General features: G+C 39.2%; 1 protein-coding gene across 3 annotated transcripts in view; it reads left to right on the forward strand.

Annotated features, from left to right (window-relative positions):
• The window catches only part of LOC124165621 (hydroxylysine kinase), a 33,216-nt gene extending 6,364 nt beyond the window's left edge, over window positions 1-26,852 (forward strand). The window contains exons 1-8 of one of the 3 annotated variants that reach the window (XM_046543092.1): window positions 593-644; window positions 22,778-22,972; window positions 23,070-23,199; window positions 23,292-23,375; window positions 24,575-24,717; window positions 24,796-24,970; window positions 25,893-26,143; window positions 26,228-26,852. In XM_046543092.1, the coding sequence (XP_046399048.1) occupies window positions 22,793-22,972; window positions 23,070-23,199; window positions 23,292-23,375; window positions 24,575-24,717; window positions 24,796-24,970; window positions 25,893-26,143; window positions 26,228-26,431 (1,167 nt within the window). In that variant the 5' untranslated portion in view covers window positions 593-644; window positions 22,778-22,792 and the 3' untranslated portion in view covers window positions 26,432-26,852. Of the gene's footprint in view, window positions 1-592; window positions 645-12,979; window positions 13,083-22,777; window positions 22,973-23,069; window positions 23,200-23,291; window positions 23,376-24,574; window positions 24,718-24,795; window positions 24,971-25,892; window positions 26,144-26,227 lie in introns of those variants that run through there. The other 2 variants (XM_046543090.1, XM_046543091.1) reach the window with 2 other exon arrangements.
• Window positions 26,853-27,100: the final 248 nt, after the last annotated feature.

The raw sequence follows: 27,100 nt of genomic DNA on the forward strand, positions 1-27,100 counted from the left end.
CTTTGTAAATTAAGAGGTATTAATACATATATCAATGGGCAGATTATGATTAACTTTTTTATAATTTTTGTATTCCTTCAAGATTTTTTTCCAGCATTTTATAATGAAATAATAAAATAAGTCTTCATTCTTGAAAATTTCTAAGTAGCTACATATTTTCAAATATTTTGAAATTCTAGATGAAAATTTTCTCATCTAATTTATGATTCTTCAGGTATACTCGCTGCATGAAAATGAGAAGTAATTGTGAATTTTTATTTTTCTGGTTCTTCCTTGTTGGTGATACATATGACCTGTAGGAACATCATTCAAATAATTCAGTCTGGATAAAACCTGTGTTGGACCTATGATATTTTCGAATCATGTATTTACTGAAACTCAGTCATGCATTTATTTCTCTGAATAAGAAGTTGAGTGAGTTGACTCATATTTTTAAGCATAAGCTCTATATCTCCAGTTTTGATTTTTCATTTTGGACTCAAATGTTTGGCTTGGTTGGCCAAAATGCTGAGCCTGCTAGTTAGCCAACCCCAGTTCTTCTGAAGCTAGATTCCCTGAGCTGACATTAATTTCCCTAATTTTTTCGGAGAAGAGTTTGGTGGGGTTTCCCATCCCCATTCCAACAGTTTTCTTCATGTGATATTGTAAGTAGACTGCCTTTCACCTGGTTATTACCCTTCTACCTATGACTGTCGCTAGACATTCTGGGAGCATCAAAAATACCCCAGCAATCCTACCAGTCCAGTTCATGGGACAGCTCAATGAAGTTATTAGTATCATTGATAGCTAATATGTATAAGTAATTGCAGTGGCTGATTAGTAGTGGAATGAATGGAATATAGTGGAGGTAGTGGATTATAGTGGAAGTATTACTGATGCATATAAAAATATGAACAATATGTGGTGGTTGGTATCACCCAGTGGTGTAGAGTAGGGGGAGGGGCCACCCCAGTCATTGCGTCAAAGAGGGCATCACGCTGTAATTTTTTAAACAGAAATATATCTCATTGATATATCTTTCCTTGATCGTTATTCAAAATTGAAGTATAGATACAATTAAATTAATTATAACAATACTTCCAGGCAAAAAAATGGACGTACAATTCCTTGGCCTGCTATCATGACTTTTGGGGGGGGGCTTCAATAGCCACGTCTGTTCCGGACATCAAAATTCCACACTAAGCCACTAGTATCATGTGGCCACCCTTCACCAGCGCTTATTTCAAACTCATGTCATTTATCAGTGTTGTCACCCATAAAGTGTTACAACAGAGAACTCATCTCATTAACCAAAGTGGTGGCCCTGAAATTAGTGGTAAACAGTTATGAAGATGAAAGTTATCCAATGAAGGACTGTCTCTTTTTCTGCTTTTCACCATGCAGCCTGACAAGGACGTCATCAGTGTAGTGAACATCAACCACTTTACTGAGCACATCCCCAAATTTTGGGCTAGTTCAAGTGGGAAGAAGTGCAGTTGTAGTTTTGTTTGGCAAATATTACCTACAATGTTACCAAATTTTCACATGTGGTGGCCCTGTTGGGTAGTCGATTTATTGAGCAGGTCAAAGATATTATCATGGATCCCCCTGCGATTGGACAATAGGAACCCATCAAAGTAGCATTATCAGTAATTTTTCCACGTCATCTGACCAGTGTATACATCAATGTTGGAGCAGGAAGAATTGGGGAGTAGGAAACCTTCGGAATTCCTTGATTCTTTTGACTGCTGGGCAGCACTTCCGTACCTAATTCTTGTAAGGAAAGTCTTGCCCAAGCAACATTGCTAACTCCCACATGACCCATCACTACCAATTTACACCAATGGCTCAGACTTATCCATTGGTGCTACCCGTCAACAACACACCAATGACTGTAAGCACCCATATGCCTTAACATAAGGAAATTATCACTGCTTACTTAAGCTAATGGTATGATGTTTACTGTCATATGCCTTCCCTGTTGTCAGCAATCTTGTAACCCACGATCCCCTTGGGGTGCTCACAAAATTCTTGAACCTCTCCCAAACTCAGAATGGGAATATGGAGAGTCTCTCAACCATTGCTTCCCTTACTGTCCGTAATGGTGCAAATGATCTCAGCTGTTGATTGCCTCCTCCAAATTCAAGTACCATACAGTACCTGGGGTGGAAATTGGTACATTTACATATACAAGTGAATATAATCAGCAAGGAATCTTGGTGATGAGTTATATTAGTTGGTGCTGCCTTTCACGAATGGGCCCTTGGCTTTACTATGAATATTCTGGGATAGCTCTTTGTTGCGTGCATTGATGTTTCTGTGGTAGTTTCACCTGTGGCGACATTGGCTACTTAGAGTAGGTTCAACTTCAGTTATTTTGTAGATTTCTTTAGCTTGGGTGTGGAGAGCACTGCAGCCTAAAAGAGTGGCTGATTAAACATGGGAGGACGACTCCTTATTACTCCTGGAAAAACAGGAAAATGGTAATCAGTAATGTGGTTTTCAATTAAACGTACTCAAACTATGTATACGAATGTGAAATGTGCGAAAATTTGAAACTACACCTGTGAGTATTTAAACTTTTCTCGAGATTCCGAGTGGGTAAAATTTTCTAAGAGCACCGACGTTTCGTGTTCTGACTTGTTACCCATTCTCACGGCTACTGAATGAATATTTGAAGTGACCGTTGAAGCTCAGCATCAGGAGGGGTGGGATTGGTCGAGCCCCGATTGTTGTCTTGGAAGACCGTGGACCAGCGTAGATTTAGCTCTGGCAATCATAATTCTTTAAAGAGTTCTATTCCAAGAGCTGCTGATCGAATATCTGGTGTTTCTGTTGACATTTTTATTCTCAAGTTTTATTTGAATAGCCTCACTAGTTAAACGATCCCAATATTGGTTTGATCGCCATAAAACTCTGGTATCATCTCACCTTATTTTATGGTCCTCATTTAGGATATGCTCGACTGTGGCTGATTTTTCCGGTTGGTCAGAACCCGAAACGTTGGCACCCTTAGAAAATTTTACCCACGCGAAATCCTGAGAAAAGTTTAAATATTCTGTTTGCTAGGAAAGTGTAAAATCTTGCATACACCTTTGAGTGCTTATTTTTTATACCTTCTATTCTATAATTATGAAATAGGATATCTGTCCGCTATTAATTTCAATGCGGCTGCATGGATTGCAACTGAAGTCAGTCTGTAGGTTCATCTCATGCTCCCAAATGAGGAACTTGCATGGGTCGTAGATTGCTCTAAAAACTATTTTGAATAAGTCAAATGGATACATCAGGTCGCAAAAATACCTTCAGTTTCTCCATTCAACATCAAAAGAAATAAAAAAATTGCATTTAAAATCGAGAAAAATTTCTCTGACCCGACCACTGCGCGAAGACACCTGAGCGTTGCCGAGGCCAGGCGTGACGTCATAGGTGCCTAAACAACCGTAGGGAGTTGGGAAATACGCTGAGCGCATGGTGTAAAATTTGTTTTGAGGGAGTATTTAGCCGCTCATCGTCACTTTATTTTGTTCTGTTATTCTTGGGCAAGTTTTTCTATTGCTATTGTGCCTAAATTATTACTTGGGATATTAATAATGCGTCATTGGGATGATGAAGTACAAGCGTTTCACTTCGTATGTTTTAGCATAGAGTAAGTATATATATATATATACTTACTTATATAATATAAGAATATACTTACTCTATGGTTTTAGTAATCAGAAAAATGGATGATAACGTTGCCACTCGTTCGAATAGTACACCTGAAATTCATCTACATCTACATGATACCCCGCAAGCCGCCTAAAAGGCGTGTGGCATGGGGTGTTAGGACACCAGCCTTTTTTTAGGCCACCAAAAATTGATGCCACGACCCTCATGGAATTTATTAAGACAAATTATTGCTATACGTCGGCGGCAAATCGAGATGTAAAAGAAACATGTAATACTGGAGGATAACGATCGTAAGCTGTGCTGTTGACATTAGAGTAAGCTGTGCTGTTGAATTTGGCAACGCCGAATTAGTGGAGAAGGTAGTCCTATCCGTCCTATGGTACGAATTCACAGCAAAACAGTCTGCACACATTCCACATGTGAGATCGCGAATCGGTTCCGCTGCCAACACACACACAAGCTACAACCTATTTCAATAATATAGGTAAATTCATAAACAATATACTAGCATATACCATAAAAATATAGTGGGAAATAGGCAAATACTCTTATCAAAAACTGGAAGTCACTGTCACATTCTTATATTCATCACGTACAACTTACAATAACAGTACTCGTTATGATGAAAACAACTATTTATTCACTGATTTAAACCCTTAAATTAGCCCACACAATTGACACCGGTGACTTTTCTCACTACTATTCGTTGAAATAATGGAATAACTAACTTCACCCACAGTTTTTATTTCAATAGCGTGATCGTGAAATGTCATATATACGGTGAACAACGGAGATTAGTACGCCACTGACAATTTTTACACTACTGTTAGACATTTATCGATAGCGTAATAGCACCTTTTACAATTCAATCACGATGGAACACAGATAACTCTTGGCCGATATTTTTCAACCTTGTCAAACTTTGTGCATTACAACCATTGGCACTGTGATTATTAGCAGCAGCTTAACGGGAGATGTCACGTTGAAAATAACACTATTTTGGCACAAAAATGTTCCTAGATGTCTCCAATCAGCGAGCAAAAGTTGGATTGACTGGAATTCACCCCCTAATACAAGCACAGACAGTCCTAAACGACGAATTCTCCGGTACCTACGAATAAACGGATGAATTTATTGTATATAAAAGCTAAGCGGACATTAGTAAACATCAAAATCGTTCTAATTACATACTTAAATGAATGATATGCCGTCGATAACATAAACTTACAATTAACGTATCCCCCTTCCAATGGCCGTGGCTCAGACTCCTACAACGATGTTATTTAGGTATTATAAAATTTTTGGTTTAACTGCTCCAGTTTTATATTTTATGCCCTTACTCAGATATTAATATTATAAATACCTAATGCAAAATATGAGGGCTTCCAAGCCTCTATCGTCGGATATTTATCTTTAAATATAAAATAATCAACACGTCTAACAAACGAAGCTTTCACAACTGCTGGCAACTAACAAACAATCACAACAATAGCTTCGCGCGATGTTTAGGCACCTTTGACGTCATCGAGGCTTCGTCGGCAGTGGCTTTGGGGGGTGAGGGAGTTTTTCCCGCGCTCTAAAATTCGTTATATTTATCATTAAATATCTCGCGAAGGAAAACTCAGATATACATGTGGTTTTCTTTGTTGTATTCAGAAAATAATTTTCTGTCCGCCTAAGAAATAAAAAAAATTCATGCAAGTTCCCCATTACTTCTGCTTCTTGTTGTATTCGACCATAGCACGGCCGTCTTTAAACAGGCCGGAGGGATGATATTTGGCAACAACGCGGAGGAGGCCTGTTTATTATTTGTTTATCATTCTACAACAGTGGACTCGTGGTGAATAAGATACTCGACATGACTCGTTTGAAGTAAATTTTCTTCCTCTAAACACTATTTTTGCAGGAGATGACGTTAGAAGATTCATTTTTAAACCTATCATCTTAGCTGTAGTCGAAGGTAAGTTATTTATTTGAAAGTTGAAGCGTTGGAAGATGATGAGCTCATACTCAATCAGTTCGACCTCCTGGAAATTATGAGCAAACCAATAATATTAATCACTGCCGAGGAATATTCAGGTCTCAATTACGTTTGTGGGTATGCTGTCAGGAAGGCATTGCAGCACTTAACCATTGATATATGTGCATGTTCATGTATTTCAAATGAGGGTAGTGAAGATGCCTATTTCAAAGACTTTACACAGAATTGCGCAATCTGACGTACGTGCGAAGGCGCAATCAAAATTGCGTCGTGTAAAGCGGTGAATTGCTAGAACACATGCGAGAATGCGTGGACGCGAGACGGCAAAATAGCCCCTGTTCTAACGAAAATAGAACGTGGGCTATTTTGCCGTCTCTACTTAATACTTCCTCGGCATCACAGCCCGGTATGGGCTTTGGCCTCCGTCAAGACGCCTGTCCATTCTCTCCTGTTCTGCACTTTCTCCCACCATCTGACAATCCTCATATCCTTTATGTCTTCTTCCACATCCTGCATCCATCTTTTCCTCGGTCTTCCTCTTTTTCTCTTTCCATCCATATTTACATGTAGAATCTTCTTAGGCATCCTTTCTTCACTCATTCTTTTTACATGACCTAGCAAAACTAGCCGTTGGGTCTACACAAACCTCACTATGTCTTCGCCTCGGATAATATTTTCTATTTCCTTGTCTGTTCTTATCCTCCAAGTTACCCCATCTGTCACGGGACCATATATCTTTCGCAAAACCTTCCGTTCAAATATCCGCAGAGCTTGCACGTTTCCAGCGAAGATGCTACACGTTTCTGCTACATATTTCACGACCGGTCTGATAAGTGTCTTATAGATCTTGAATTTCATCTCCTTAGATAGAAGAGTTGACTTCAGGAGCTTAATATTAGCAAAGTAAGCCCTATTTGCAGCCATTATCCTCTTGTTGATCTCTTCTGTCATTGAGTTCTTACAGTTTAAATTAGTACTGAGGTAGCTGAATTATTTTACATTTTCAAAGTTGTACTGCCCAAATGTAACGTTTTGAGTCCATCTTCTGTCTTCCGTGGTCGACATTTTCATGTATTTCGTTTTTCTCTCATTGGTTCTGAGCCCTATATTCTTACTCTTCTGTTCTAAGATTTTGAATATTTCTTTCAGAGAATCCATATTCCGTGCCTATTAGAACTATGTCGTCGGCATATGCATATGCCTGAGTAGATTTATGCACAATTGTCCCCTCTAACCCCAGTTCTTTCATGGCTTCATGTAGACACAGATTAAATAGTACTGCTGATAGAGAATCTCCTTGTCTTACTCCAGTTGTTATCTTAAAGGCTTCACTAGTCCTGCCCCCGATATAGGCCTTAGCTTGAGATCCTTCCATGGTCATATTTACCAACTTAATTAGTTTTTTTTGGTATTCCAAATCCCTCCAATGCCTTCAACATTTTTCTTCTATTGACACTATCAAAAGCTTGCTGGAAATCAATGAAAAGCATATGTAGGTCAATGTTGTACTCATAACATTTCTCCATGCATGCATGTCTCATTACAAAGATTTGGTCGGTGGTCCCTCTTCCCGGCCTCAAGCCACATTGGTATTCACAAGGATTACTTCATCATACGTGTTAAGTCTCCTCTGCAGTATACAAGAAAGTATCTTATAAGTGACATTTAGTAATGTGATTCCCCTATAGTTGCTGCATTGCAATTTTTCTCCCTTCTTGAATATAGGGAAAATTAAACCAATCTTCCATTTCTCAGGCATCTCTTCTTTCTCCCATATTTCACATATCAGTCTATGTAGGTTCTTTGGTAATTTTTTTCCTCCATACTTGATTAACTCCGGTACAATTTGATCTTCCCCTGGAGCTCTCCCATTCCGCTGCCGTTTTAACTACTCCTCCACCTCCTCAATTGATGGCCTACTAATACTGGTGTCCACCCTCATGTCCAACATTTCTCCATCCTCCTCATCTATCTCATTGACATTCAGCAATTCCTGAAAGTACTCGGCCCATCTTCCCATTACTTCTTCCTCTGTTCCAACCAACCTTCCATTCTTATCCTTACATGCGTTTGTTCTTGGTTGAAATTTATTTGTCATCTGTTTGATTGCCTGGTATAACTTTCTACTTTCATTTTGTGTGTTCAGTTCCTCAATCTTTTCCACATACCCTTTTAAGTACTGTATTTTTCTTTATTCGCAGTATTTTATTTGCTTGTCTTCTGCTTTCTTTATATCTTTCGACATTTTGTCTTGTCTCTTTCTGGATGGTGTTCCTTCGATCTATATTCTTCCTTTTTATAGCTTTTCTGCACTCATTATCAAACGATTCTTCATTCATTGTTCTCTTTCTTTCTCCTATGGTCTCCTCTGCAGCCTCTTCCATAGCCTTCTTTATATTAAGCCATTTTCTCTCTACCGAGTCATTTACACTCAGGTTCTCTGCTCCTTCTTCTAGTTTCTTACCCAGGATTTTCTGGTATTGGGCTACAATTTTGCCGTCTCGCATCTGTTCTAGCAATTCACCGCTTTACACGACGCAATTTTGATTGCGCCTTCGCACGTACGTCAGATTGCGCAATTCCGTGTACCGTGTAAAACGGACTTATTTCTCCTATGTCTGTAATAAGTGTTGGTCTTCATGCACTGGCCATTATGACTCTAGCAGAACCCAAGTATGAGGCTACATTTCATATCTTCCTTGACGATAATTTAAGAGGAATTTATTAAGACAGCTGTTTTCAGTGCAATGTACCGAACAGTTATTTTTTGCAAGATTTATTAAAACTCTGACAAATGTATTTCTAAATAATTATACTAAAGTGAGGAATAACAGACTGGATGTCGCTAGACACACTTCCAATAAGAGAAAATACTCGACAATTATGCGACTGCTTTCAATTCGGTGACTATATATTTCAATAAAATCATCTGTTTTATACATGACTAATTTGTATCATTCCTGTCTGCTCCTGCTTCACAATCAGCAATGGATGCACGATTATCCCGTGGTAAGTAAAACAGCAGTTTTTTAGTGGATTTCTTTGCCGCAAAGCAATTTCTTTTGCCAATATTCTACGCCGAAACAATAGACTTGGTCGCAGGTGAGAGGAATCCCGCAGGCCTCCTAGATGACGGGCGCGCGACGTTGCCACATCGGTCACTCCGGCCTGTTTAAAGACGGCCGTGACCATAGCCACCTAGAGAGAAGGCCCGATCACAAGCGACGGCTGAGGCTCTGACGTCACCACGAGAAGTGCTCTGTTGTTCCGGCTGCCGTTGGAGACCAGTTTGTTTACGAGTGTGTTTACGTTACGTTCTACCACATTTTATGGATTTTTGTGGTGTTATTTGGTGGAAATTGAAGTTTCTGAGGATAGTGAAGTTTCCTTTATTCTTGAATTTCATTCGCTGGGCTTAAGAAACGTATTTGTTAGGCATTTTTGTTAAAAGTTCCTTTCGCGTGTGTAGTGCCGGGATGCGAAAAAAACTTCAGGAGTGGACCCGAAGTTCAAGTTTTTAGCTTTCCAGAAGATCCTGAGTTGAAGAAGGAGTGCATTTGAGGGATGAGAAGAGACAACTTCACCTCCACGAAAAACAGTAAGGTATGTACCCTTTCTCGCTGTGATGTAATTTCTAGCTAGATGTGGCTTGGGGATGTTGACAGTCCTGAAAGTGGCGATTTAAATATAGAAGCGACAATTCAATAGGAAATTCTTGTATTTTAGCTGTATTTTTTGTATTATTTTGTTCAGTAAACGTGAGGTTGAAGGAGTTTCTGGGAATTATAATATAGAAGCCAAGTTTATAGTAACGATTAGTCTTCCTTATATTGCCCTCTGCTGTGCTATGCGTCTGAAACTCATTGTCAGTGAAACAGTGCTTATTTAACTATACTTTTTCAACTTAGAGTTGAAAAGCAATTTGAATTATTTACGCGATATGTTATGTACTTGGGTATTTTCGATAAAACTACCAGTCTTTTATTTTTGCCGTACGTAGTACCTTATATTACGGGGGAAAACACATAAATTTATAGGATTCTTGAGTTCAAATTAATTTCAGCTTATGTATAATTTCGTAAGACCAACGATATTTACTTTATTAATTTCATGGAAAGCATCTAATCACGAGATTTTCATGAGTCTCGTCAGAAAAGTATATAGTATGTTATTTGTGTGTATGAACCACCGTGAATGAAAATATGCGTTTTTCTCTTACAATTGGTGCAATGAACCGTAATTTATCTGTGCCCGGCTTTCATCATCTAAAATTAACTTATGGTCTAGTTTTAAATAAAAAATTAAAAAAAGGTATATAATGATCTCCTATATTCACTGGCCTTGTCATTAGATATATTTCTCATGCAGAAATGCCTGAAATTGGGAATGAAATAACTACGTAGTAATTTATATGGTATTTTCTTATTTATTAATTTTAGGCGTGTGAGCTTCACTTCACAGCGAGTGACATCAGGAAAGAATCTGTGGCCTTGCCGGAGAAGATGGGGAAGATAATTCGTGTTGAATTAAAGGTGCCCAGATGGCGAGGAGGGTGCCACTTCTTCATAATTACCGAACTATCATCTAGAAGACAGAATAACATAGTGGTTGAAGTGACATATAGGATTATGGTGGATTTGTTTTTTATAAGTGGATGATGTGACAGTGGAAATTCGTCGGAAAAACTATTGAAGATAGTTATTGTGACTTCTGCCAGTGCTCTTTTAAATAATTTTTGTTCAAAAGAGGTTACCAGTATTTTTTTCATCAAATTAGTTCATGGTAATTAGAGAAAATTGCCGGTATTATTGTGATTGACTAATGAAAATACAAAATATTTTTATTTTATTTCTGTGTTTTTTTCTTTCCTGCCACCAAAATTCCTTGTGGTGATTACTTCATGCATGTAAAGTAAGATCTGAGGTGTGATTTAAGAGATGTCGTGTTCTTTATACAAATGTTTATGCTGGTGATTTGGCAGGACTTTCAGATTTTTTATTAGATTGATACATCTACTGAAGTGAAATTGAAACTTTTGCTCATCCCAAATAATTTTTCAAATACTTAAGCGCCTAGGACGAGTGCGTTTTATTAGCTGAGGCTGGACTATACGTAAATTTTGCTGGCATTTTGATGTATTCGAGCGTAATAATAGCAGAAGTGTCAAAGAATTATATTTCACAAGTAACTATCATTGAAAATCTTATTTCGTCAGGCTCTAAGGTAAGATTTTCATAGCCCATGGGCATATCTAATTCAGTGTCAAAATAAATAAGAATTCACTCTTAATTAATAGATCCATTTGGGACCTTGTGTGAACACCTTTTACTCTGCCAGAAAGAAATTATTTATCCAAGGAAAGTATATGGACTGCAACCAGGTTTAATCAAATACTTGACATTACCACTTAATGCTATCGACTTTCGAGACGCTTTTGTGTAGAAGAATAAATTCTCTTTGGATGCAAAGAGCCTTTTCTAGATAGTTATTTCAGATTTTAATCTTGTTATGTAGTACTTAAAGTTCACAACAACAGTTTAAGAATCAGTTATAAATAGTTTTTTTCTGGAGAGCGGCGAAGTTATATGGTACGTGGATTAGACGCAATATTAACGAATAGCTTCAGATTGAAAATTTTTTATGCGCGTCAGTATTTTCTCGGAACCCGCTGACTATTTTCTTATTGGCTGAGTAAATTAGGTATCAATTATCTTTTAATTACGGAGGCTAAACCACCGTCGCAGACAGAACCACGACTACTTCCATTATGCCATGCTCTCTCTGGCGGTAGCACTACAATGAGTGACGTCACACGCCTGTGAACAGGCCTTTTCTCTAGGTGGCTGTGATTCGACCCACCCTTTCCGTTGTTTACTCATTACCGTTTGTTACCGTACGTCACATGGGTGTACCCAGCAGGGGGGGGGCTGCCCTCCCCCCAGAAGCAAAAATTGCAAAAGTCTTTAAGCAAAACCAGTACTGAATTAAAACGAAAGCATTCAACATATTTTCTTTAAAACCACGAAAAATGATTTGTATAAGTGTAAGATATGTAACTAAAATAAAACTAATTTTTCAAGGAAATAATCCCATCAACTGATGTCACAACTTGGTTTGCCCCCCCCAACATATGAAACATTAGCAATGTCTAATCTTGAACATGCACTGCAATATGGAATCTATTTCATGTGAGGTATGCTGATTCTAGCGAGAGTCAAATATATATTCCTACAAATGGTGGTTTTCCTATTTCCTACCCAAAACGAAAAAGGTTCTCACGATGAATTAAATGAAATTACACACTTTAAAATCATTATCTACAAGATGGAAGCAGTTAGGACTACTATTTTCATATTTGTTGCATGGGCGTACCCAGCGAGGGGGAGGGGCAGCTGCCCCCCCTAGAAGCAAAAATCGCCTAAGTTTTTAAGTAAAATCAGTACTGAATTGAAACGAAAGTATTCCACTAATTTTCTATAAACCCACTAAAAATGATATGTATTAGTAAAAGATAGGTAACTAAAATAAAACTATTTTTTCAAGGAAATAATCTCATAAACTAAATTAAGCGCTGTTACAATTTTCTTTAAATATTGGTTTCATACACCTTTTCCATGCTAAAATGTCACAACTTGGCTTGCCCCCCACTTAACCATAGCTTGACCCCCCCCCGTTATGATCCTGGGTACGCCCTTGGCGTACGTCATACAATTTCCGTAGTTGGACATCCTGCTTGTTAGGCACACATCTTGGTACTACGCTCGAAGGGAAAACAGAACTATAATAAAGGGTTCTACACTTAATTATTTTCCTCCTCTCGGTGCAAACCTTTTTGATAGGGTATGCGTTCGCACCGCGTTTTCGGTCTACGCACGTATGGACACACCCAACGATCAATGTTGTGGAGCAGGGCTCATCCCTAATTGGTCCCTGCCGTCGTCTATGATGTTTTTCAATTATACCTCTCATAAAATTTAGGTACGATGTATTAAAATTTTGAGACTATCATTACCGGCATCGTGAAGGAGTGTAGATCATTTATATGTTAGAATGAAATTCGTTGAGAACAATATTATTAGTGTTATGTTATTCATATTTATTTATTGATATTTCTTGAATCATATGCTGTATTTTTTTAAACGATCTTCCTTTGGAGTGCAGTTATCTTTAAGTAAAGCAAAACCTCACCACGAATCGTTTTCTGGCTGTTTCCGTGTAAACAGCTGGATATAAACGCATCCCCGTATTCTCATCGCATTTGGTCCGGACTTCCGATCCGATTCGACTCAATGGCTCCATCTCGATGGGAAGATATCAACTACGATACGTCCACTGCCGCTGCTCAATCTCTCAAATGAAATTTCCCTCTAGCGCTCTAGCCGTGAGCTCCACCAGTACGCATTAGACTGTCGACGAGGCTAGCCGCTGTCGCCGTTATTCCATTCTTCCGGTGAGTGTTATTATTTTTTTAATTCCAGTGTGTTCTTCGAGGCCGGCGTTCTCTTTATTCCATTCATTGTTGCATAGGATATTTTTCCTCAGATACATATTTTTCATTTCGCAACGTTAGCCTGTATAAAATTGCTGCCTGCGTACGATTTTGTGGGAAGTTTAATGCTTGCTCATCGAAGTCCTAATTTCATGTAAGGTCATTCCATGATAACCATAACTGATGGAATATCTAACATGATTAGTGCTTTTATCGCAAGCCATAGCTACAAAAATATGCTCTTTAGTCCTCCAAGTGTGTTTGTTTATCGTTTATCCGTGTCCAAAATAAATTAAAGCTCTTCACCGCACCAACGTTTACCTCTGCAATGGACGGCCTTATTGTCGAAGTTCCCCGATTATTTCCATAATCAGCACAGCCTAAATTTATCTTTATTGCTCCCGTTCCAATGTTTGTCGTGGATTAGGGGTCACGTGAGAGTGTTTATCAATCTCCCGATAACCAGTTCGGATAATTTCTTTTACCTTGTGGATTTGATGTTTTCATTCATCATCAAACCCTTCGAAATATTCTAGCGATGAGAGTGATGATATTCATCTAATAGTGGCACTCTTCGGAAGAAGATTAAGGGGTAATTAATAGTGAATTGTTAGAAAGGGAATCGAAACTGTGGTGTATGATATATTTTTCACAGTAGCGTCTTTGAGGAGAGAGTCCTAGATACATGTAAGGATTGGTTGAGTAGTTTTAAATAAAAACTCCCCATTTTTTGTGTTTTTAAAATATATGGTAACAGTTGAGGAAGTACAATATTACTGATGCATGTATAGGAAGTACTACGATAGCTCTAACCGGCGAGCAATAGACAGCTTGAACGCTGAACTTCTTCCTCCTCTCCGGGGGGCCTCTGACCCCCTGCCCCTCTTGTCAAACTCTACTTCGTAATTCGGACCCAGCCTATCTCTTATCGCCACGAGCTCTTGAACTAATTAAGTTACAGCACTGCCTTTCTCCACGACGAGTTTCACTAGACCTTCAAAGTAACTCCATATCCTCACGAGGTACCGTTATTTTGTGGCCTTTCATCTTTTCGCGGTTAGCCACGTGTAGTTCTAAGAATTTTCACTCCAAGCAATGATTATAACCGTACTTGAATGCATAAATCCAAAAAACGACTCGAGTCCATTTGACAACAATTTGGAATAAATGTTTGGCATATCCTTGGATGCAATACAGCTGTTGATTCAATTTTGATTCTACTTATGGCTATCACATTGTTAAACATATCTTTACATGGAGAGAAGTTGAAGTGACAGCTTTGGTTGTTTTGTAGATGGCTGGAGAAAGTGGTCTATTTCAAAATTCGTATGATGCACTTACACCGCTTTGGAATTGGCGGTTTCAATTTTCCTCCATTCGTTTTCCCTCGGTCCCCTTCAATAGTCTGAGGAGAGAGGAGGAGGGGGAATTTCAAAAAGATCAGAGGTCGAAACAGTGTTTGCTGTACTGTTACAGAAGATGAGGGGACATGTTTATGGAGTTGCCATTTAGTTACGCAAGGCCAAAAGTAATTACAAGCTGATGTAATTTAAGAGCTGTCTTAACAAATTCGGTTCAAATATATTTTCACAATTTTTTAATAAAATCTGCGTGATTTTTAGCTGAATAGGGTGGTTTCCTATTATTTTTTTATTGCCTAAATCGAAAGATTATTACTCCTGGAGTACGTATTTCGCGCTTTTAGATTTTTAAATGACGATATCTATTTTTCGCGATTAAATGAAAAGTGAAAAATTTCAAGCGCGCAAAAACGCGACGCGTAAGTAGGAAAGTCCGTGCGACGCATTTCTGGTTCCCCCTCTCTCCTTGTGAAGTGACCTTGATCGAGGCTCTGAGCGCTGATAGGACACAGGATGCTAGCGGATAGCTGAGTACCTTGCTGAATGGTAGCGCTTGGCTTAAAAAAGGTTTATTAATACCTTATCAAACGAAGAAAACTTTCCGACCTTAGCCAGTTTTAATAGGTGATTATTAAGACATGCTTCCCTGAGCTCTGTGCCTCATGCATGCATTGGTAACCTCAGACGATGTATAACTCCTATCCTCTCGTGTAGAAACTAGGTCCCTGTGACGTCACGCGGAGTGGAATCGCATGGGCGCCAATCTGGCCTTTTTCAAATGAGGATAAAATTTGACCCTTGCCATTCGCGTGAACCGGTATTTCAAAAACCAAATAATTTGTGTATTATGAATACACTAATGGTGGGTAACGAATCGCAATCAATGCCTTTCGTTTTCTTTGATGAAGGAAACTACCCTATTGTAATGATGATGTTATGAATCGAAAGCGGTGACTTCACATAAATTGTTTGAAAAATCAGGAGGATATATTGAGTTTGTCGTCACGATTCGACGAAGAATACACGCCAACCATCCTGCATATACATGTGGTAGGTTATATCTCATTTGAAATGCTGCTTTCGTCCTCGGTCAAGGTCGATTGCCGCACCGATGCCCCGACCAATCTATCCTGACGACCGCAGCACTGTGGTCAACACGCGTTGGTGGGGTGTTGTGAAAGAGTCGCCATGCTAAGCCAAATTATCGAAAGCCTGGGTAGATAATGTGGACTCTTCCATATCTTCTAGATTCTTTATGTACACAAAGAAGCTTGCGGAAAACGCTAATAGATTAAAACACAGAAAAAGGGACATTCACAATTCTTTTCCAGACGTTTTACTGGGATTGCCCACTATTCTTGATGAGAGAGAATGGCTCCTCTCTCACTACTCGAGTCATTCTCTTCTTTGTATTTGAGTGTGTATATTTGCCAAAGGCGATCTGCATGAATGCGAATTTGAGATTGTGTAACTAGAATGGTTATTTCTTATTGCTGGGATCGGCGCTCCTCGAAGCGCCTTATCTATCCTAATGTCTGTGTGAGTGTGCGAATCATTCATTTCATTTCCCCTTCTGCGTGTAATTCTTCCCTGGTGGCTGGAACCATTACCAAGGCCATCTCTTGGCCAATACCTTGGGCCACATCTGGGGCAATCGGTTGCATAAATCCCTGCTGAATACACCGGTGATAAGAGTGAGCTCGCTAGCTTGGTGGTCTGCTTATGCATACCGGGTGCGTTCCGAAAGTAATGCAATTGAATTTCTTGCACCGCTTCTATTGGTCGGAGTGGGATCAAACCACTTGGAGTAGTTGGGGTAAATGCTAATCTTTACAACGAAACCGGTTTATGTGTTCTCCAAGCTGTGGAAGCTGCAGATCGACAGTTATTGCAAACCTCTCCGCGTCGCCCGAGTCACGAAAAAAATGGAATCGACGATGGGGCAAAGAGTAACACTTGTGCCTAACTGAAAAAAAAACTCCTGAGTAAACTAGCAAAATGATTCATGAGGCTCATGGAAACTCTGTTCTGTCTTACTCACAAGTTTTGAGATGGTAAAAGGACTTAAAGAAGGGCCGGGAAGAGGTGAATCCCCAAAATGACTAGAAGGAGCAAATCAAAAGTGAAATAAGAGCTCGTTGTCTTTGTAGACAGCAAAGGAGTGGTCTATAAGGAATTTGCTTCTCAAAGAAAGATAGTTAATGCTGCCTATCACATGTAAGTGCTGGAAAGACTCAGAAGAAGGGTCATCAGGACGAGAAAAGACATCTCCGCTACCTGGCTACTCCGTCTCGACACAGCGCCATGCGACAACGCTCTTCGAGTACTCGAGTTCCTGGCAAAACACGAAGTTCAAACGCTGTCCCAGCCCCTAAAGTCCTAAAGTTGCCCCAACAGACTTCTTCCTATTACCTCAGACGAAAGTAGTCCTGAAATGAACCCAATTTTTTTCGTCCTTAGCAGAGAGACAGTCAGTCGTGACAAGGCCTCAGCGAGAGGTCCCCGAAGAAGCCTTCCTGGGCGCCTAACGGTCATTGCACACTCGCTGGAAAATATATATTGAACCCCAAGGGAAGCACCTAATTTGAAGAATTTAAAGTATTTGTGCAAATATGTTCAATGAATTTCTAAACAAATTTTAGTAATTTCAGAACGCACCTTGTATTCTGAAAATCGTCTATAATATTATACAAGTTTTTAGCGTCATTAAATTTGGGATTTTGTAGTACTGCTGTTGCGTTCGTATAGGAAACTAAATTATGACAACTAAATAAACTAAAATCTTATTTATGCAGAAAAAGAAATCAGCACTTTCGGTAGAAATAATTTTTTGTGAGTCAAATTCTCACAATTTTCCTGATAAGAAATGAGTTTTACATAGAAGTAGTTTCAAAACTCCCCGGCCAGCCACCGCTCCCATTTTTACTGTTTAATTCCGTCAGATTGCGATTCTTTCTATCCGTGATTGAGTTTCCTCTCTCTGCTGCGCTTGCGCACCATCCTATATCCGCGTGTTTATGAACTTCAGTTTTTTACCCATGAAAATCATCATGGTATTTTCCAACTCTGAGCTATGAATATCCTTGTCAGGAAAAATAGCTTTGGGGGTTTTGTGGATTGGAGTTACTTCTCCACAGCGCGTGCCTCCGTTCATTGCCTCTCCTCTCCTGAGGACATACGCACTCCTTTCGCTCGGCCTATCCGCTCCAACATGTGCCGCCGAATCCCATCTGTCTTCAAGTTTCTTCACTCAATAGATCATTCCGCTGCACTGATCTCCTTTCCTCCTCCTCACTGCGCATCCCAGCCTCATCTACGGAAGTACCGTAGGATTTTTCTTCTTCATAGGAAAATCTTTCCCCTTTGTAGTTAAATCAAATTATGGTTTCGCTAATGGTGGCCCACGTCGCCCTAATGACGGCGTGGGATTCCTCCATCCCTATCCTTACCCTGGAGGCGTCGTTGGGCTTGCATCGCGGCGGCGCTTCCGTTCCCATTCTTTCCTTCCTCCTTATTTATACCCTTCTCCCGAAGTGACTGCGCGAATGAGGTGAACTACTTGGTTCCCGGCCCTCGTGGTTGTAGAGGCCCTCCTTGGGTCTCCATCCGCTGCGCATCACAACCCGCAACTTCACACCAACCTAAATTCAGTCAATTGTTAATAACCCTTAAGGGTATTTAACAATAAGTAGTTTACCGCTCACCTTCTTCCCTTTTCAACGCCTCTCCCTGTCAATACCCCTTCCGCCCTTGAAATATCTGACTCACACCTATCTCATTGATGGCACCTTTCCTTGTAATTAATCCCCGTTGTTTTGTTATTTATAGAAAATTATTGTTTCTACAATTGTTATTTGATGTTTATCAATTTTTTACTGACCCAATTTAGCGGCCTCGGTGCTGTTTTTCGCGTTGATTAAATAATTTTCGGGGGATTCATTTGAATGAAGGAACTTGTTAAGGTATATCTCCCACACTTTTGGGGGAGGGAGGGAAAGTTAAACCCCTTGATTCCTCACACCGCTCGCTACCCTTGTATTTAGCGTCGTCAGTCATGACCATCAAGGAAGACCTCGAACAATATATATGGAGCAGGTAAAGAAGGATGTGGAGAAGAAATTCGTAGGTGTGAAAATATCAGCTGATAGGAGAACTGAGTGGAGAGCTGCATCAAACCAATCTGATTGTTGACCAGTGATGATGAATCATGACTCTCTCGCCCAAATTGATCGTACGCTGTGAAATATTCTCCCAAAACTCGATTCCTCTACCTGAACTCTATCCACACTCAGGGTCGCCGACTATTTAATTATGGGCATCTCCTTTCCTCGATCGTTTACTTTTATTTGGCTTCCTGCCATATAACTTAATCATAACTAATGTTTTAATTGTCTGAACTTCAGGGTATATTCAGAGGACCCTTATCCATAATCTGTATCTCTTGGATTAGGATTTTACCCCTGAATCCTATTTTTTTTACTCGGTAGTTGTTACCTGTACATTTTACTGAGATAAAATTTTCATATTTGATTTGCAGGTCTAAAGGCCGTTTTACACGGGGCACGAAATTGCGCAGATTAGAGCTGCATTAATTTCTAAAATGGCGTGGAATTGCGCGAATGCATGAACGAAATTAGAACAGGGGCTATTTCGCCGTCTCGCATCCACGCATGTGTTCTAGCAATTCACCGCTTTACACGACGCAGTTTTGATTGTGCCTTCGCACGTACGTCAGATTGCGCAATTCCGCGTACCGTGTAAATCGGCCTTAAAATATGTACCATGAAATCAATAAGGCGATTGCGGGGTTATTCCGTCTCCCTTTTGTCTGTTGACTCTTGATCTCAGATATTGACTTAAATATTTTCTAATGTTTACCTTCACAAATAAAAGTAGAATTTGAAGCGTTTTGCGAAAAACGCGAGAATCGTACAAAAATAACTGGATAACGCATACTTTCGTGATGGAGGTTGTTTTCACTTGCGTAAAATTTTCGTCGTCTATTTCACGGCCTTGGCCCTTATATACCGTCAGAATATAAGGACCGCGTTCACAGCAATGAATCTGCTTTAAAAGATGGTCGATGCCTTATTTGCATTCTTTATTCTATGAAAAATCCGAGTAAATAGCAAAAATATTATTTAAAAAAACGGAAATTGGTTTCCGTTGAAAATATTTCATGCAATCTATTTTAAGCAATTAAATCATGATTAAAAGTAACATATTTTGATTATAGTAATTTTTATTTCTCATTTTGTGTATCACCTTTTACTATTAAGCATAGCATGACAAAAAAATCGAGGAGCGTGTCATGCCATTCAAGATAGAAATTTTGAATGTAGCGTACTTGCTTCGACCTAGGTCGCCTCGCGTTCATCTGTCTTCCTTCATCTGAATCATTCGCTCCCCTCCTCCCGAGGACGAATCGGCCCTCGAGTGTAAAATCGGGTCACCCGTGGGGATCCGCGGCTCTTTAGGCCTGACGCAATCCTTAATTATTTCCTTCTGAAAGGGATCCTTGGGTCTGGCGAATGAGAGCCGTTTTTGTTAAGACGTGAGGTGGGTGCACCATTGTCGTCAGAATGAGATCGTAACTCGATGAGTGTCGGCCGATTTACCTTCAATCTATCATTCGCGGAATCAACTACCATATTTTGCTTGCGTAAAAGTCTTTTTTGCAGACATGGTGCTAAACATACCGAAGCATATTTAAATCATATCACTTCCATATTATATCTGGGGGATGGAGGCGAATAAGTTGCAACGGTGATATGAAATTTATATGTATTTGATGTAAAAATGACATATTGCGTAATTACGTAATAATATTACCCATTACGTTGCAGGAATATAATCCTACCATGAAATTGGTCATTATCTTTTCAGTGGGTTGGGATCAAAAAGTAGAATGACCGAATTAATTTAAATTTTTGATTTAACTAATCGGTGTAAATCCTTAGTATTCCTTAAAATAGCACCCTTTTACTTCGAAACAATGCGTATAAGGCGATTCCCACAGCGCGTAAGCCACCGGGAACTCGCTTTCCGGCATCCCTTGCGGAGATGCTGCCATGGCCCCTTAGACGTCATCTACGGAGCTGTATCTGTTTCCCTTGAAGTCTCGCTTGAGCCGAGGAAAGAGGAAGAAGTATGGTGGTACCAGATCTAGACTTTAGTTGGGGGGGGGGGGGGGGAGAGGCAACGTGGAAACTCTGTGCTTTGCCAGAAACTCCCTCGCCAGTAGCGCGCTGCATTGTCGTGGTGAAGCTTCCAACATTCGCCGATTGGTTGCAGAGGACATGTTCGCGCAGCCTGTCAAGCACCTCGACGTAAGAACATACATTCACTGTCGATCCAGAGGTTACGAACTCCCTGTGAACCACACCACGCCTTTCATTTGGCCATATTTCCCTCAGTCCTTGAATTTGACTGGCGACCGGCAAGCTGGTCGTCTTCAACGAGCTCCCTCCCCTCCCCCAACATCATATTTGACTTGAATAATGTTGAACAGCTCGTGGAAGTATCCCCGTAGGCTTCCTTAATCATTCCGTCGCCTTGTAACAGAGTTTGACGCAGAATTTGATGGCATAGTGCTGCTCAAGAATTTTCTCCATCCTGTATCGCGTCCGCACTTCTAAACGGAGGTTCTCGGAAACCTACGTGCTTACTCTCCGCTTGTTTGCAGGCGACTGGAAAAAATGTCGAACTCTTAGGAATGCTCCCCACTATCAGGCCCAGGTGGTCCTATCCCACTCCACCGTTCCGTTTGCGCAACATAAATTCAGTCCCACTACTTTTTAATCCTACCCTGTAAGTCCGTATTGTTATGATCTCAATGGCGGTTTTTATTCAGACCGAAACCTAGGCCTAAAGAAAAGATATTTAGAAATTTATTGACAAAAAAAATACCGACCAGTCCCTGACAGCGTTAAAGTTATTAATCCTTTTACTGCCAGCCCATTTCAGGTGGAATGTACGAAGACTGCCAAGGCTATTTTCCGGAATTTGCAACATTTCAGATTTTAAAATTTTTCAGCTACTTAATTTTATTTAATACGTCTATATTTTTTCCCAGTTCTTAACATATATTTCTATCTTATAACCATAGATAGATTAAGGGGGTTTACATGAATTACAGCCGTTGAAAAAGCCACAATCACGAAAAAAAAGTGAAATAATTCAGACCGATAAATCGGCCCCTGGCAGTTTTCGCTCAACAGGCGATACATCGGCCCGGTGGCAGTAAGAGGGTTAATGTAAAAACACCACAGCTATTAATTAATTCGCGCCTTTAGTGAAATGAGTGTAGAATAGCCCGCGGTAAACGTGCATGGAGTCTCCCTCAACGGCGCAAAAGGTATCCAAAAATGACTTTGTGCATAAATCAACTGCTTTGCTCGGGATTTGATGGACGGAAGTTAAATTTCGTGCCTTGTTCGCGCTATTGCTGTGAATCAACAGTGTTAGATCTTTATTCACGAAATAAAATGCGGTAAAAATGTTCATGATGAACCCGCTGAGGGGGCCGTGCGAATATGACGAACCATCTCTCCATGCTGCTGCTCCCTATCTTCCGTCTGTTCTCTCATCCCACAACCCCAACACAACTATTTGCGAAGATATCTGTCGAAAATGGATTTTTGTTGGTTTCTGATGATGAGTGTATAACAATTGAAACACCTGTAGTACTCTGTTAATAAAATTGTGGGCAATACGATATCTTCGTTGATCATTATCTCCCCTGCGTCGCTATCCTTGATGTGCCGCAACACACAAAACGCACTGTCTAAATTCCATCCGAGTATGAGTAGGTCTATCGTTCAAACATTGACACCAAATTTAATGCTGAAAATTTATTGAGAGAAAATATATTTTTCACGAATCGGGCGAGTTAATTTAAAACATCTTCCGTGTCTTAGTATTTCTTTGACTTTATTTTGGTTCATAATTTACCATTTTTTGTGCAGAAAATCTGTAGCCTGTATTTAAGCACAAAATACTTCTGCAATTTTGCTACCAATTACTTGCGATACTTATATGAGAAATTGAGATTTATCCGTTGTAGTTTGAATTAAACAGTTTACTCCACTGAAATTTTAACATGACAATTTTAAACATTGCAAGCCTCAGCTAACTTCAATTACACCTCCGTTAAAAATTTATGAAGACTGTTAGGTCCCCTAAAATTTTGGTAATTTAATTCCACTATCTTAAAGTACAGTATTTTTGTCTTGTTCCTTTAATTTTATCATACATTTAAGTGTTTTGTATGAATTTTCTCTCTTATTGTTTCAGGCTATACAGAGTTATATGAAGATGAATAATAATGGTGGAGGTGACAGCAATGAAAATCTTCTTCAGCCAGGACAACAAATCACCCCCATAATTAGCATTGAATTAGCCAAAGACCTGGTGCAGAAACTGTTTGGCGTGAAGACTAAAGAGATACATGAACTTAATGCATATGATGACAAAAATTTCCATGTGCTGGTAAGTAAGTAAGTAAAATGAATAATGCATTTAGTTTTTTAATCAAACTTTTCTATTCATTTCCTCATCACATATTTCTTACTTTCATAACTTGCAGGCTGATGGTATTGAAAATCCTAACATAGTTAAGGGAGCTGAACATGGATATGTATTTAAAGTTATGAACTCTTTGGATTCTAAGAATGTATCTTTAGTTGATGGGCAGAAAGAAATAATGCTCTTTCTTGGTAAGTAAAACATGATAAAATATTGGTGGAATAAATGATAAAAGTCATGCAGTCAAACAAAGTTAATACTTTCAACTATTTGAATTTTACAGTTAACCATGAGATAATGTGCCCAAAACCTGTGCCAACTTTGCAGAATGAATACCATTCGATTATCGAACTACCAGTACCTGAAGGTAAGGAAATATTCCATTGGTGATGCAATCTAATTTTTTTACTATTATGTATTATTATTAATAAGGTAAAAAAGCTCATAAAGTTACAATAAAGCTAATTTTGATTTGTGACGTTCCATTTCTCAGTCGAGAGAATCATTTCAATAGCCAAGAATTCACTTTCAATTACAATACCTAATAATAATTTGTCATGCTTCAATGACATTGGGACTAGGAAGTCCCTTCTTCCATCTAATCCCTCAGTGAGGATCTAACCCTTTAATCAGCATGTCAGAAGTGCTGTGCAGAAGGGCTTAGGCTTATCAATGATAAGATTTCAAATTTCATCAGCCAGCAAGTTATGAAAATAATTTTTATGGACACAATCTCAAAAAATTCTCTCAAAAAGAGAGTTTGGCATCTTTCTCTTTGGCATCAAAGTTTCCTCCAAGCGATTTTATTGCTATATCCGAACCCTAGCACCTTTAGTATTTAGATAGAGGTTTTATTTGAATGGATGCATTTTAAAAATGCTAAGCATGAATTTGGTATCAGACAGGTTAAGCTAGGAAATGATATTTTGAAAATTCATGTGTGAGGTACCTAGTTTACATGAATTTGCCTATCTTTGCTCTTTAAGCACAGAGCATATCCACTGTAAAAAGCTTACCACTGTCCACTTAAATATGCATTTCCATTTGCTCTCCTTCATAAACCCCTTTCAACTGGCTGTATTACTTGATGAAACTCCTACTTGATAATGCTAAATTAAAACTTACTGGCAATTTTCCACAAATATATATGTATGTACTTAAATTTTATTTACATGACCAGTTTCAATACCTTTTGTATTATCATCAGGTGACCAAGATTTAATGATTTACTAATATTATAGAATTCCACAGTATGAAGCCTAAAGCATCTATGTATACTCCCACTTGAGCTAAATTTCAATGAGTAAAAGCAGAAAGTGATGTGATGAAATGGTAAATCAAACTTCATAGGTTGATGCGAGAGTGCAACGAAATTAAAAGGAACACACACATGAATGCAATTAATGCACCACAATCTCAAAACTTGTCTAATCACTCTGTGGTATCAGCAGTGCTGCTCACAGATTAGTTTTCAACTTTAATCACTATAGCTAGTTAAATTTGTGTGGATATGGATTTCACTGGGGCACTACTTATTTCTCAACCTGCATTTTGAATCACTCCTAGCTCCACCTGGACATCCACCTGGAAAACATCTTGTCAGACTTTTGGAATACCAGCCTGGAACTCTCTTTTGTAATGTTCCGTCTTCTCGAGAACTATTTATTGATGCTGGGATGTATGTAGCTAAATTGGACAATATCCTCAAGGTATCAGAAATGCAAGTACGGAAAAGGGCTGAAGTTTTTTAAATTCATTGTGTGACAGTTTGTGTTTTCCTGATTTAGGATTTTAGCCATCCAGTCTATGCATCTCACAAATCTCTCTGGAGTCTATCCTCAGTGCCTGAACTGAAAAAGTTTCTCTTTGCTGTGAAGAGTCTTGATGATAGAGAGATGGTTGGTCGAATAATTGATTGTTTTGAGAGGGAGGTGTCACCATCCATGGAATCTTTGGAGAAAGGTATGCATTTCAAATGTACAATCAGATAAGGTTGAAAAAGTATCAAATACCATATTCACCGTGCCCTCCCTCCCCCTAATGTATAGCACTCCATTCACACCCTCTCGTCATCTCGTCGTGCATTTTTTGCACCCTCATGTCTCACACTTCCTCATTCCTTTTCCTCTCCATCCTTATCAACTTCTCCATTCTTTTCCTTTTGTCTTGAGCACCTCCGCAGTCTATTGCGATAGAGTTTGAAAAGTAGAGATTATCCTTTTTATCTGTTGCCTACTTCTCGGGCTAATAGGGTGGTTTCCTATTATTTTTTTATTGCCTAAATCGAAAGATTATTACTCCTGGAGAACGTATTTCACGCTTTTAGATTTTTAAATGACGATATCTATTTTTCGCGATTAAATGAGAAGTGAAAATTTTCAAGCGCGCGAAAACGCGACGCGTATGAATGCCGGGAAATCTCTCCGTGTGACGTATTTCTGGTTCCCGCTGCCGCAAGTGAGGTGACCTTGAGGCGAGGCTTAGCGCTGATACGACGCAGGCTGCTAGCGGGTAGCTGAGTACCCTGCTGGCTGGTAGCGCTTGGCTTAAATAAGGATTATTAATACCTTATCAAATGAAGAAAACTTTCCGACCTTAGCCAGTTTTAATAAGTGATTATTAAGACGTGTTTCCCTGAGCTCTGCGCCTCATGCATGCAATGGTAACCTCAGACGATGTATAACTCCTATCTTCTCGTATAGAAACTAGGTCCCTGTGATGTCACGTGGAGTGGCATCACATGGGCGCCAATGTGGCCCTTTTCAAATAAGGATAAAAATGGACCATTGCCTTTCGTTTTCTTTGATGAAGGAAACTACCCTATTGAAGTGAAAAATCTACAGCCATTTCCGTCTATGTCTTGTCCTTGAATTTAAAATTTCAGGCATGGTGCATGGAGACTTCAATGAGCAGAATATACTGTGTGCCCAAATGCCAGAGGGAGAATGGAGGGTTTCAGCTATATTGGACTTTGGAGACTCCCATTTTTCTTGTTACATTTTTGAACTGGCCATTGCTATGTGCTACATGATGCTTCAGTGTAAACATATGGATCAGCTTGAAGCGGGCGCATGCTTTTTGGCTGGATACACCTCTGTACGGCAACTTCCTGAATCAGAGATGAAAATTTTGAGGGTAATTCTTCAATCTAAGATAATTTTCTATTATTATTTTGTGTTGCAAAAGCTTACGAAAACTTTTCTCAACTATTTTTTTCAGACATGCATTGCAGCAAGATATGCTCAGAGCTTAATTTTAGGTGCTTATTCCTACTCACTTAATCCCACAAATGATTACGTGATGACCACAGCAAAATTGGGATGGAAGCAGCTGAAGCACTTTTGGGCCACAACATCCGAATCACTCCACTCAGTGTGGGATAAGGAAATAAAGAATGTTGCAAATGAATCAGTTTCCAGGTGATTGAATGCATTAAAAAAATCTATTCTGAAATTGTTTATGAAAATAGTTGATAGGAGGATAGTAATAGTACCTTTTTGTATAAATATTAGTCATTTCCATTTGATGGAGATGCTGTTACTTATGAATTTATCCACCATCACTTGCGGATTAATCCATTTCATTTATGACACATTTTTCTTTTGCACTATTATGTCAAGTGAAAAAGAAAGGGTTTACAATATTCATCTGGATTCATTTTGATAGTTTTGACCGTCCTTTCATAGTTAAAAAAAAGTTATACCTTGAAGCAATAATTGTGATTAGTGTAAAAAGATGGATTTTTGGTAGGTTTTTTGTAAAATATGAAAACATTGTTATTCCTGTGTGATTTTGTAATATTTACAGCAATCTCTGTAGCAATAAATTTGGCAATAATGATAAACCAACAATTATATTCTATTTTAAGTTTAGTGGCAGAAAAAATTAACGCACAGCTCCTTGCCATCTAAAAGCAGCATATTCAGGATTTGGTCGCTTTCAGACACCAAATCCAAATCGGCCATCTTCCAAAATTTTGCCTTCGTAATATTCTCATACAACCGGGAATTTAAAAATCTATGTGCCCCTTATACCTGGGAAGTTATCATATCCGTCGCATTATGAGAACGCACAGAAGATCCAGCTCCGAAT

This window comes from Ischnura elegans, chromosome 9 (assembly GCF_921293095.1).
Source record: "Ischnura elegans chromosome 9, ioIscEleg1.1, whole genome shotgun sequence".
NCBI classification, from domain to species: Eukaryota; Metazoa; Arthropoda; class Insecta; order Odonata; family Coenagrionidae; genus Ischnura; species Ischnura elegans.